The sequence below is a fragment of the Python bivittatus genome, unplaced genomic scaffold (assembly GCF_059951505.1).
Source record: "Python bivittatus isolate LINGU-HERP-01145 unplaced genomic scaffold, Pbiv_v1 ctg000610_np1212, whole genome shotgun sequence".
In the NCBI taxonomy this organism is placed as follows: Eukaryota; Metazoa; Chordata; class Lepidosauria; order Squamata; family Pythonidae; genus Python; species Python bivittatus.
In genome coordinates, this window is record NW_028277088.1 from 8583006 (window position 1) to 8596833 (window position 13828).

Genomic DNA, 13828 nt, shown 5'->3' on the forward strand with positions numbered 1-13828 from the left:
GTATTTTGACTTACCATATTGGGTATATACATTTGGAATATTGTACAACACTGCCACAGAGGCCCAAAGTAAGCTTTTTAGCAGAGATATGAAATGAAACTGTGTTCCCTGTTCAGGTTCTAGATGAATATCAGAACGAATGAGTTTCAGTCTCTTTATGTATACTTTTTTAAAGGCTTTATATGAAAATATGCTGGTTGAGCTTCCATTCGCCAGTTTTTTCCTCTCCAAGTTGCTGGGAACAAGTGCAGATGTAGACATTCATCATTTGGCATCCCTGGATCCTGAAATGTACAAAAACCTCCTTTTTCTCAAGAGCTATGAAGGAGATGTGGAAGAACTTGGGCTGAACTTTACGGTGGTAAATAATGACTTGGGAGAGGCACAGGTAAGAAACTCATTACTTTCTCGGTCTGTTATAGCCAGTTAACTATTAATTTCACAGCAACGTTTGTATTCAGATGCCATGGTGATAAAGCACGGGCAAAACAATTGCTGTTTGTGCCGCTTGGAATCAAAGCATACAACTTCCTTCTGTTTCAGTGATCTGAAATGACACTTTTTGCCAAACCAGAGACTGACAATTTACGTGGTTGTGCTTTTATTTCAAATTTGACTTTCTATTGCATAATGCCATAATGTAGTTTTATGTCTTATGGACTTGTCTGGGTAGTCACCAGGTGTCAAGACTGACTCAAAAGCATAACACACGCCAAAATTAAAAAAAAAAAAAAGGCATAGTGAAATTCTTGAAAGAAATAGCTTGTAGTTAAATTAAAAATGTTCAGCTGAACTTTGGACTTGTCCTTCTTTGCAGGTGATTGGTCTCTCCATTAGTACATGAAGATTGTATTATTTTACTGTACTGGTACAAAAGACTGCATTAAATGCACTGTTATTCTATAGCAAAGTCTAAACGCAATTTTCCATTTCTGGCACAACAGGAAATTTAGGTTTATATGTTTGAATCAAGCTTTTGTCATTAAGTAACTGAATACCTTAATTTCATTCTATACCAAATGTTCATTATTGGTTTTTCATTTAAAATTTAGCTTTAGTGTCCAATAAATATTGACCTAATAAACAAATATCTACTAAATGTCCCATAAATCTGTCACCATAAATAGTGTTGCTCATTAGGTAGACATGGGAACACAGGAAGCTGCTTATATCACAGCAGACATTGGTCCATCTAACTAATTATTGACCAACTAATTATTTCCTCCAACACACGGACTTTCCAGAGTTTTGGACTAGGAGATGTCCTCTGGCTCTTTTGGGATGAATCAGTGACATTTTTCATGCACAGCATGAATATTAGTTGCATCCCTCATTTGTAGTCAAATCCCATCAGTGTGTGTGGTGAGGAGAGGTAAGGGATACTCATTCGCCTTGACTTGACCCAGTCTCCATGAAGTCGACACAAGTATTGGGATCTGCTGCTTGAAGTGTAGTCCCAACACTTCCTCCTTCCGTGGTGATACAGGAAGTGCACCACTTGTCTGCTCAGGTGGTACATGAGGAGGAGGCTTGGGAGTCAGATGGGAAAAGTGCCAGAATCAAGCATCCTTTACTGTTGGTCATCCAGAGCTATAGTCAGCTATAGCATGCACCACATCTGATGCTTTTGGACCACCCTGCTGCTTGCCCTATCAGCCACTGTGCAGTCAACTTCCTCTCCTTGCAAACTGGTGCCTTACTGCTATTGGCAACACACCTAGTGCTGCCAGAAATGGGAAGGGCACCTGGATGGTGCCTAGATAGATGCTTAAGTGTCCTCGGGGGCCAAACAATGCCTGGTGACCCTTCTGCAGTGGCTGCAGATACATGCTTGAAGTGCTCCAGGCTGTCCTTAGGCTTGCCCTGTGCCTGCTTTGGCAGTGATGGGTACTACAGTGCAGAAGATGAATGCCATTCATAGTAAGTTTTGGTATTTTTTCCAAAATAATATAAAACTGGTGTGTGGGGGTAGCTGGGGCACTCAGATATTTTTTCAGGCAGTTTGTGTTCCCCATCTTCCATCCAGAGTGATTTTCAGTATGTAAGAGGTTGGTGTCATCAAAATTGTATCAAACTCCTTCAGAACCCCTGTTGTTCCATTGCGCCATCTAGTGGCAAATATTGTGACAAACAAGGCCATGTTCTCTCCCTCTTAGCCAAAATGTACTTTTCCAGGCAAAGACTTATTCTTATAAATGCCGGTCTGTATTGATGGTGCCATATAAAAATAATGTATTCATAATGAATGAAGATGGGTGTGTGGACCGCTGCATCAGCACAATGTCATGGAAGGTGATTGTAAGACTGGGGTTAGGGGGAAAAAGTAATTGTCTAGAAAGAAAGATTGATTTCATAGAAGATTTCTGTGTTTTTATAGGTGGTTGAATTGAAGCTTGGAGGAAAGGATATTCCTGTCACTAGTGCAAACCGAATCGCCTACATCCATCTTGTGGCAGACTACAGGTTAAATAAACAAATCAGACAGCATTGCCTTGCCTTCAGACAAGGTCTTGCCAATGTTGTTAATCTTGAGTGGCTTAGAATGTTTGATCAACAAGAAATACAGGTATAATAGCCCAGCCAAATAGAGAAAATGATGCATTAAGCAATTTTAAAGAAAATTAAGAAGTTTTGAATGTTCTACTTGGAACTATAACCATATATACTTCTTTTTCTCCAACCTTTCTAGGTGTTGATTTCTGGTGCCCAGGTTCCAATTAGTCTAGAGGATCTTAAAACTTTCACAAACTATTCAGGCAAGTATATGGCAAATAAAAGTGGTGTTGCAGGACAAAAATAAAGAATCCAAGCCAGGGAAGGTCAACATGATTAATTCTCATTGATAGCAATAGAATTATATGGTTATGCTCTGTATGTACACACATACAAACACATTCTTATTGACACAGTGAGATTTTAGCAGATGATACATCAAAGACAAGGAGTAGCAAAAATATATTGACATGATGTGCAGTAATGTAGTAAATAAATGAGTAATCCTACAATTAACAGTCTGTTTCACTTTATTTTTAAGACAGTGTTATCTCTTAGATAATAAATAAAAGAAATTATTATATGATCTTTTAACCATTCTTTATGCATCCTATTGCATAAATTGTAAGCATGGTTCAGTCTTACAAAACCCTCTTATTGTTTATTAGTCCATCCTTCCATGTTGATATTGTTTATCAGCTCCAGATATACAGTGGGACAAAAAAGTATTTAGTCAGCCACCAATTGTGCAAGTTCTCCCACTTAAAAAGATGAGAGAGGCCTGTAATTTTCATCATAGGTATACCTCAACTATGAGAGACAAAATGAGAAAAAAAATCCAGAAAATCACATTGTCTGATTTTTAAAGAATTTATTTGCAAATCATGGTGGAAAATAAGTATTTGGTCACCTACAAACAAGCAAGATGTCTGGCTCTCACAGACCTGTAACTACTTCTTTAAGAGGCTCCTCTGTCCTCCACTCTTTACCTGTAGTAATGGCACCTGTTTGACCTTGTTATCAGTATAAAAGATACCTGTCCACAACCTCAAACAGTCACACTCCAAACTCCACTATGGTCAAGACCAAAGAGCTGTCAAAGGACACCAGAAACAAAATTGTAGACCTGCACCAGGCTGGGAAGACTGAATCTGCAATAGGCAAGCAGCTTGGTGTGAAGAAATCAACTGTGGGAGCAATAATTAGAAAATGGAAGACATACAAGACCACTGATAATCTCCCTTGATCTGGGGCTCCATGCAAGATCTCACCCCGTGGGGTCAAAATGATCACAAGAACGGTGAGCAAAAATCCCAGAACCACACGGGGGACCTAGTGAATGACCTGCAGAGAGCTGGGACCAAAGTAACAAAGGCTACCATCAGTAACACACTACGCTGCCAGGGACTCAAATCCTGCAGTGCCAGTCGTGTCCCCCTGCTTAAGCCAGTACATGTCCGGGCCCATCTGAAGTTTGCTAGAGAGCATTTGGATGATCCAGAAGAGGATTGGGAGAATGTCATATGGTCAGATGAAACCAAAGTAGAATGTTTTGGTCTAAACTCAACTCGTGTTTGGAGGAGAGAGAATGCTGAGTTGCATCCAAAGAACACCATACCTACTGTGAAGCATGGGGGTGGAAACATCATGCTTTGGGGCTGTTTTTCTGCAAAGGGACCAGGACGACTGATCCGTGTAAAGGAAAGAATGAATGGGGCCATGTATCGTGAGATTTTGAGTGAACACCTCCTTCCATCAGCAAGGGCATTGAAGATGAAACATGGCTGGATCTTTCAGCATGACAATGATCCCAAACACCCCCCCCGGGCAATGAAGGAGTGGGTTCGTAAGAAGCATTTCGAGGTCCTGGAGTGGCCTAGCCAGTCTCCAGATCTCAACCCCATGGAAAACCTTTGGAGGGAGTTGAAAGTCCGTGTTGCCCAGTGACAGCCCCAAAACATCACTGCTCTAGAGGAGATCTGCATGGAGGAATGGGCCAAAATACCAGTAACAGTGTGTGAAAACCTTGTGAAGACTTACAGAAAACGTTTGACCTCTGTCATTGCCAGCAAAGGATATATAACAAAGTATTGAGATGAACTTTTGATATTGACCAAATACTTATTTTCCACCATGATTTGCAAATAAATTCTTTAAAAATCAGACAATGTGATTTTCTGGATTTTTTTCCCCATTTTGTCTCTCATAGTTGAGGTATACCTATGATGAAAATTACAGGCCTCTCTCATCTTTTTAAGTGGGAGAACTTGCACAATTGGTGGCTGACTAAATACTTTTTTGCCCCACTGTAGGAAGACTTAAGAATAGTTGTCTTCTAATGATGTAGAATAACACTCCAACTCAGTTTTAATACAGTTTTATTTTCTTTTTTCAAATGGTAGGAGGTTATTCTGCAGATCATCCAGTAATCAAAATCTTTTGGAGAGTAGTTGAAAGTTTCACCGATGATGAAAAACGTAAATTACTCAAGTTTGTGACAAGCTGCTCACGACCTCCTCTCTTGGGGTTTAAGGTATTTGCCTTCATGATTTTCTGTTTTAGATCCTTTGTTGCAGTCCTGATATAGTGAATTAACAAATGTTTGATAATTAAAAACTAAGACAACATTAAAGTAATGGGGATGCACACATATAAATTGTAAGTATTAGTTACTTAGGGCTCATTTATGTCTACTCTAGGGAAAACATTTTAAGTATTATTAAAAGAACCTATAGCTGTCAGTGTAATTGTACTGCAGTTCTGTATATTTAGTCTCAGAAATAGATCCTATTGAATTCATTTGAGCTTCTTCCCAGTTAAAAAGCTATAGGATTGCAGCTTCAGTGTTTTTGTGGGGAAAGAACAATTTGCTCAGTATTTGGAGGGATCAAACTAAAGAATTGCAGAAGTGAAGTTAAAAAAGCAAAATAAAAAAAGATGTTCAATAAATTCCAAATATTGGTGCAATGCTGCTTGACCGATAATCAATTTCATCTTTGTTATTTCACATGATAAATTATCAGTGCAATCACTTTCCAAAGAAAGAACAGACATTATGTTTTCTGTGGGAAGAATTACTTTCCAATTAATATTTATTATGCACATAATATAAATGCACATCAAATATATAGTTTATGTATTTATTGTTTCAGATTTAAAAATTATTTCTACCCCACAATGAATGGATTTTCTTCCCCCTGCAAAATTTATTACAGAAGTAGATCCTGTTGATTTCCTATCAATTCCTGTTGAATCACTTCCTATCTAGAAAAGATCTAGTATTTTAATACTGTTCATTGCTATGTTCTCCTTCAGAATGTAGGGCTTTCAGGTATTACATAGTGTGACTAGTAATGTGGTCAGTGTCCTAATCATGACATTGGTCCTGCCTTGAAATGAAAGTTCAGTGCTTTAGAGCAGTGTTTCTCAACCTGGCTGGGGAATTCTGAGAGGTGAAGTCCACCCATCTTAAAGTTGCCAAGGTTGAGAAACACTGGTTTAGAGCCTCTATAATACAGAGGAACATGGAACCATCCACGCTTGTTTCACTGCATGCGCCTCTTGCACATAACCATTGCTTTATGTACAGTTTGCAAAGTATAAGAAGTGGCATATACAATTGTTTTTGCACTCTGTATAGGAGGAGTAGGCAACCTGCAACTCAGAAAGTCTACTCTTGAGTGAAATTGCTGAAAAACAAAATTATGATTTGCTGCCATTTTGTTTCTGATTCCTTCTTCTGTTTTATAAATTTTATATAGAACCTATGTCTAAATTTCTATTTTGAGGTTTCCCTATGGAATATGATGTATAATATACTGGATTTATATATAGCAGATATAGATATAGATATTTGTTGCTCTCCAGTTGCAGTTCTAGTGAATCCCAAGATCCACCATCTAGAGCCAAGTGCAAAAGTATGATTCAAGAAAGGAAGAATATATATTTTGAATAAGAGTATTTCTAAACAGATTTGGTTTTGGTAACAGAGCTGAGCTTACAAGTAGTAGCATGAAAAGCTACAGGTAGTCCTTGTTTAGTGACCACAATTGGAATTAGCAACTCAGTCATTAAGCAAAGCAGTCACTAAGTGAAACCACAACTGTGCTTAGGATCTTACTTCAGCTTTCGTTTGCTTTACAGACCTGTGTAAATGTGAGGATTGGTCGTAAAGTTACTTTTTCATCACCATCGTAACTGCAAATGGTCACTAAACGAAGCGGTTGCTAAATGAGGACTACCTGTACTCTTGTTTTTCCATCCAATCTTTGTCCCATTTAAGTAGTTTAATTTTGAGGGAGTGAAGCCTTTTTGTTCTGAATGCTAAGCCACTGGGAAAAACCTGGTGATCTCCTGGTCAGTTCTGATTTACTTTCTGTCCATCCCCTCATGTAGATCGAACCTTCATGGTTGAAAGCTTACCATAAGGTACATATGATTTTGAATTGGAAAACAGAGCAGAAAAGAACCACTTCATCAAAGAATGAGCAGAGATTCCTAGTTATTCCTATTGATCCCTGTTATTCATCAACCAGAGGCTAATAATCTGCTTTAAAATACCAAAAACTTATTACTTACCCACTAAGCTGAGGAAGACATACTATTATCCTGTTGTGCCAAAGTGGCATAGAACCTTTCAGAAGAGTAATATAATTAGTGTTTATAATAAATGTCCCTGCAGTACTTTGAAGATGAAGAGTACCATGTACTGTAAGTAGATGTAATTAGTATTTGCCATGAAATAAATGGATTCGATTAACCAAAAACATACATAGATATATTGAGGGCAACATTAGAGCAACATGCCTTCAAAATTAATTGTGTATAGTTGTATTAAAATAGAAGATATTTCAGTTTTACTGTTAAGAACGTAATTTTGAATAGGCTGGCCCTGAAATCTTGCCGAAGCTACATTATTGAACTTTCACCTTTTGCTAAAGTTAGTCCAGACTCATTTAGAAGAATATAGTGTGTCTTGCAGTCCTTTATTTATAAATAGCCCAGTCATGACTTGCACCATTTAAAAAAAAAAAAGTGAAGTCTTCATTCCCAACTGTTTGAGCTCTCAAGAACATATGCTAAAGCTAATTAAAGTTTAATAAGTTTAATAAATGAGATTGTTACAGACAAAAAGAAATCATTAAAGTGCAGTTGGAAACTGTTAAGTTCCAATCAGGGCACACAATAAATTGCTGCTGCTGTTTCTTTCTCTGCTATTGCAGATTCCCGTTGCAGAGTATTTAATTATATGACAAATGGTGCCCTTGGCTTGGCATTTCAATAGAGAACTTCATTTTTAACATTTTTAAAGCTTAAAGTAAGAAAATTCAATTAGTGCTTTGAAAGGAACACTAAAAACACAGCATTTTAGCTATGACATACATTTTAAGGCCTCCATTTAAACAATGACTTAAAATCTCATTATCCTCTTGGCTCAGGGTGTTAAGGTTTTTTTTATTCAGTTTCTAAAACCAGATTATCTGTTTTCACTCACCAAAGCATTTGATGAAATTAATACTCTCTTGCCAAGGAAAGTGGAATTTTGGATATGACACATAACTGTCTTCTCATTTTTGTTGAGAGAAGTAATTTTCACAGAATAGGAAAACTTATTTAACTACTTAGGGAGTCAGTCTTCTACTTTGTATTTATTCTATTTATATTTTACATGCTACCTTTTAAAATCTTTTTTTTTCAGATCAGGAATACAGTTTTTTCCTGTTTTAAATAAAATATACTTCTTAAATGTTTGTACAAAGCAATAATTGAAAAAGAAACCTTTGACCAACATAGGTCTTTAACAAATTTCCATGTGGTGTAATTTAACAACATCATGTAATATTGTCCAGGATTCTAGATACTATATAAAAATGAGGTTTTGTGTAAAATATAAAGCCATAAATATGACTCTATTCTAAAGGATGAGTCTGAATTTAAAATGCTTCCGCCTCAAGAACAACAGAAAAGAAAATTTTGAGTCCAAATCTTGGGCAATGCTCAGCTTCTCCATTTTGACCCCCTTTCAGTGAAACCAAAGTCTCTGTGAATCTCCCCACTGCCATCACAGATGTGTGTGTTTATGTGAAAGAGAGACACTTGTAAACGTGTGTGGATATATTCATGTGTGTATTTATACCTGCCAAAAGCCACAATCCAAAATGGAAGGGCCATATAAAGAAAAATTGAATTATCAAATGCTTATCAAAATAATTGCATATAAATGAAAGGTGTCTCAATTATGAAATTAATTGATCTCCTATTCTTTCTCTCAAACACAGAAACACACAAGTGTACACACACACACACACACACACACACACACACACATACCCCTTCCCTTCCCTTCCCTTCTTCCAGCAGAAACAGCCAAAAGAAAGGAAGAAAACAGGGGAAGGGGTAACAGTATTGGGAATGGAAGGAAAGAGAAGCAGGGCAACACATTTTGTGGGAATGAGATGAGAGAAAGAGGTAATTGGCAAGAAGAGGAAGGGAAGTGAGAATCCATTTAGCTATTACAAAGAGATTTAAGTTTAGCAGGCATGTAGGTAATCTTCAGACTGATCTTAAAAGCATATGGCAAAGCCCAGGATCTGTCTTTAATATTTTTATTGATAAGAATGTCTCTAGGCCCCAAAGACCCCATTATTTTTCTTAGAAAACAAAATCTATGGGTGGCTACAGCCCAGTGCTTAGTGTGGAAGGGCACTGCCCAAGAGGACAAAGATATCCAGGGGTGGAGGAAGCATCCTCAAGAGTGGGAGCTGGAAGGTCAGCAAATGGTACTGTGGAAAAGTTGTGCTCATATATTTTGTGCACCAGAAGAAGGCACCAGATGTGTTCCCAAAATTTCCAACGTGGCTATTGGCTCCAGAAGTGAGGATTCCTAGTTCCTTGATCCTTCTGGAAGAAGGAGTGTCCATAAGTATCCATAAGGTTTTGTTCTGAATGGCAGCCTCTTTCTAAGTGTTATGTTTCCATATATAGATTAATAGCTGTAGAGGGCTGAGGGAATGGTCTTGAAGGACAGGAAAATGAGCTGCTATCAGGGCAGTGGTCATATAAGATGGGCTTGAGCCCAGGCTGAGAAAATAACATGAGAAAATGTCTCACATAAGTCCCTCCCTAGTTCACACAAAGATAAAGGGAGGGAGGGAGAAGCATACTCAGACTTGCAAGATTATTTTATTATAGTTGTTACAATAAAAGTAGTCCTGACCTATATGACACTGGTTTCTTAGTCTGGTTTACCTTGTTGGGCTGACAATAGCATCTGATTCCATGGCTTTAACTATAGCTATACAGGTAGTCCTCACTTAGCAACTGCCTTGGACAGCGACTGTTTGCAGTTATGATGGTGATGAAAAATTAACTTCGTGACCAATTCCCCACATTTACGACCTTTGCAGCATCTCTCTCTCAGTCACACGTTTGCCATTACAGCCAGTTAATACACACTGTCCTGTGTAAAACTGTAAGCACAGTCGTGATCACATGATTTTTCACTTAGCAACCGCTTTGCTTAATGACTGAATGGCTGGTCCCATTGTGGTCACTAAATAAGGACTACCTGTATTATTATTTTTTATTGATTTATTATTCAGGCACTTCATTATAGGCACTTCAATCCCTAGACTATGTGGCTTACACCCTCATATATAATGAATTGGTTTAGAACATCCAACCCTTCCAACAGTCAAACTCAACACCCCCATTTCATACCCCGGGATCAGCCTTCACAATCTCCTCATTTCATCCCCAAACGCCCTGCAGAAGAACCAGCACTTAATTGCATTCCAAAATGCCATCAAGGACAGGGCTACCCTTATTTGCAGGGTTATTGTCTTCCAAAAAGGGAGGGCACAGCAGAGAAGGTTAGCTTACAGGCCCCTTCCCATCAGATCTCCTGGAAGAATTTGTAATATACCCTCTCTACTGGATCATACCAGGTGGGTGGAGCAACTAGTCTCAGATGTATCTTGCCCCAAAGACATACAGGGTTTTGTATGTGATAACCAGCATCTTGCATTGCACCTGGAAATCAACTAGTAGCTACTACAGCTCCAGCAACAATGAAGTACCACGCTCTGTTAGAGTAGATGTGTCACTATGCAGGTGATGTATAATCAATCCAATCAAGCACCTTCACAGCCTCCATATTGCAGAGGTTAATGAGGCACCCAGTGGAACTGCTTGGTAAATTGCTGGGGAATTCCTCAAGCACCCTCTGAAAACAGTTGGACCTATCAGGCACCTGAGTGGACCCTCTTAATGGTCCATCTTGGGGTGGTCACCAGGGAGTGATCTGACCATGATGAGGGACTGAGAGTAATGTTCCCCTCCATCAGATCATGTCTCACTGCTCCAGGATAAAAATAGATCCCAACTGTGGCCTCTTAAGTGAACTGGATCTGTGATGGAAAAAAGCCTATGACTGTCATGTATATGGTGAAATCTCCAACCCCCTCTAACCTCACCCACAGGGAAGAAGGCAGGTTAAAATCACCTAGTAGTAAAAGCCTGATGATAAGATCCGGCAGCTCGGGCAAGGACCACACAACAACATTATCTCTAGCTTCCCTCTCAAGACCAGCTTCAGAAATAAGACCTCCCCTCTGGCCCCCAGGGGATCCCTGCCCTAGTAACCTGCCAGGTCTCTTGGAAAAGAATTGGTACCCATCCTCCCCTACCTTGGGGTCAAGACTCATGCAGCATCTGAAACCCAGGTGGGCACATCTTGGATAGGGGAATGTATGTGTAGGGATCCTCTGTGTGTGGACATATGATTTGTATAGTACAAGTATTATGGTCTTGATTGTGCCTTTGATAATGAAAGTGTTGTGTTGAGAAATAGTTGAGGCAAATATACTGAGTCAAGAGAAGCTTTCCCTTAACATTTCATAAACTGTTCTCTGTACTGTCCAAAACTGTTTTTACTGCTGCTCTGAAATTTGCTGTGTGAAATCCCTCTGTGCTCTTTGAATTGTTGGATATTAGCCAGGATGCAAGCAGACAATATTTTGTTTCTTTATTTAAAGTTTTTTGTGATGCATGTTAGTGAGTCATCCTTCCACTACATTGTTGAATAACTGCCTGGTAGAATAAAATAAACCATTTTCATCATTCCCCGTTTTTCAAGCTTTTCCTTATTGAAGGTTAGCTGGCTCTCCAGGAGCCAAGATGACATCTTTTGACAATTTTGCTCCCAGCTTCAGATGTTTCTTTAGGGTCAAAAGGACAATAGCACACAGAAACAGCATTGAAAGTCATTTTTAAAACTTGTTCTAATTGTTTTTGCTGCAGGAATTGTACCCTGCTTTTTGCATACACAATGGGGGCTCTGACTTGGAGCGACTGCCCACCGCCAGTACCTGTATGAATTTGCTGAAGCTCCCAGAGTTCTGTGATGAACATCTTATGCGGAGTAAGCTGCTTTATGCCATTGAATGTGCTGCTGGATTTGAGCTGAGTTGAACCGAAGCTGTGATTGAATGGTCTTGTGGAGGAACTAATCAGTGCCTATTCCTTAAGCCGCACACATATCTAGCAGATTAAGGGAGTTCCATGTAAATTTTTGCAACTCATTTTCCCATCGATTATCCTCAAGTAGGTTTCCGTTTTAATGCTAGGCATTAGCTGGCTGGCGGGTTTTTTTGGGCGTTTTAACCCCATTGAGGTTTCCTGGTTTGGATTCAACAGAAGGAGTGGTTGGTAAGCTTTCCAAGAAAGAGCGCCTTTGGGACAATGACATCTTCGAGAAAATAACCAAAGATGAAGGCTTTGTGCTGTTTGAATACAAATAATTCCACAAACTGGCAATAAAGCGCCCTGCAGAGTAGTCAATGGGGAAGAAAAAGGTGATGTCCTTGGAGAGGGAAGCGAACCATTTGAAAATTGCCCTGCAACTTAAATAGCCCCACCTCTTTTGAAGAGGCAGAAACTGTTTACCATTTTTTTTCTGCATCTGCAATTTATTTGCAACTGGAAAAAATGCATTTTATTAGGCAAAATGAGGCACTGAGAAATTTATTTTGGCCTTTAAAAAAAAAAGATATTTAGCTACCTGAATAGGCATGCCTGTTCTTCAGTCTTTCCCTTAACCAATGTCACGATCAGTTGCACACTCTTCCAAATAATGTAATTATTCATGTTTTTTTCTCTGAACTGTTCCATTGTTTCTCTGTGCCTGTACCCTTTAAAAAAAAATCATACTACTTTGGCATATAGAATAAATAAAATAGTCGTGACAGTGGAAAAGGAATTCTTGTAACAACTATTAAAATAAATTTGAACAAAAGTATCAGGCTTCCTTCTTTGTAGCTGAAAGCCTGCAGGTGTTTGCATTTTCTCTTTCACTTACTCTACCTGGAATGTGGTTGGTGAAAAACTTTCCATTTGTTCTGTCAACAGGACAAAGAATTGGGGGGTGGGGATACTTGACTGCATTTGATTGCCAAGAGAAATACAAGGTGAAAAGAAATAATTCAGAACTGATAGTAGCACTGGATCAACATTTGTCGTCATGTGCAATTCTCACTTTTTTAAAATGATACAATTGGGTCCCTAAAGCATTAACTGGCAGAATCAAGTATGTCCTTTTGGGGCAGTGAAAGAGACCTGGGAACTTTTGAGCTGGGGGAACACTCAGCTGGTGGTCTCCAAATTTGAAAAGAATTTTACTGCTGGAGAAGCTCCTAACTTTAATAATTAATCAGCAGTAAACAGCAATATATTTTAAATGTGCAGAAGAGGTCTGAGTGGTTTTAAAATGTTTGCTAGTGTTAGTATAAAAATGTATAATTTCATGACTTGGATAAGAAATGAAGTGTTAAAAATGCTATTTGTAGTCTCCTTGTACAGAAATAAAACAATTGTTTTCTTTTTTGTTTTGCTCTAAGCTGTTTCATTTATGGTAACTGTAACAGTTCTACTATTTTCTTCACAGTTGTCTTTTCTTTTTTTCTTTTAAATACGTAAGCTATACATTTATTACAGATAACCCTTTTTTAAGAACATTGCAATCTATGAAAAGAAAGCCCTGAACATTTTCTTTTAAAAAGTATTATTTATTTTATAATCCACAGCATTAAATATTTCAAAGCTTTTTCAAAACTGTTCCTCTGTTGGATTAAAACTATTGTGTTTGTAAATTGAAAATATAAATTAAACTTTTATATTGTGTCATATTTTCAAGATTCCAGTGGAGTTATGCCACATTACCACAATAACAGGTGGTAATTTTACTTCTGTCTATTGTGCAGTGCAATTTCTTATTATAGAAATCCAACTGAATTAGTACTGTAGAAGAGGCTGAAATTAAGGTGGGAGGGCAGGAAAT

At 38.3% G+C, this 13828-nt stretch overlaps 1 protein-coding gene across 1 annotated transcript in view; it reads left to right on the forward strand.

Moving 5' to 3' along the window:
- Nucleotides 1-12702, forward strand: part of UBE3C (ubiquitin protein ligase E3C) — a 56446-nt gene extending 43744 nt beyond the window's left edge. Inside the window, exons 19-23 of the mRNA XM_088150103.1 lie at nucleotides 176-388; nucleotides 2378-2566; nucleotides 2690-2756; nucleotides 4896-5026; nucleotides 11794-12702. Of these exons, the coding sequence (XP_088006229.1) occupies nucleotides 176-388; nucleotides 2378-2566; nucleotides 2690-2756; nucleotides 4896-5026; nucleotides 11794-11964 (771 nt within the window). The 3' untranslated portion in view covers nucleotides 11965-12702. The remainder of the gene's footprint in view (nucleotides 1-175; nucleotides 389-2377; nucleotides 2567-2689; nucleotides 2757-4895; nucleotides 5027-11793) is intronic.
- Nucleotides 12703-13828: the final 1126 nt, after the last annotated feature.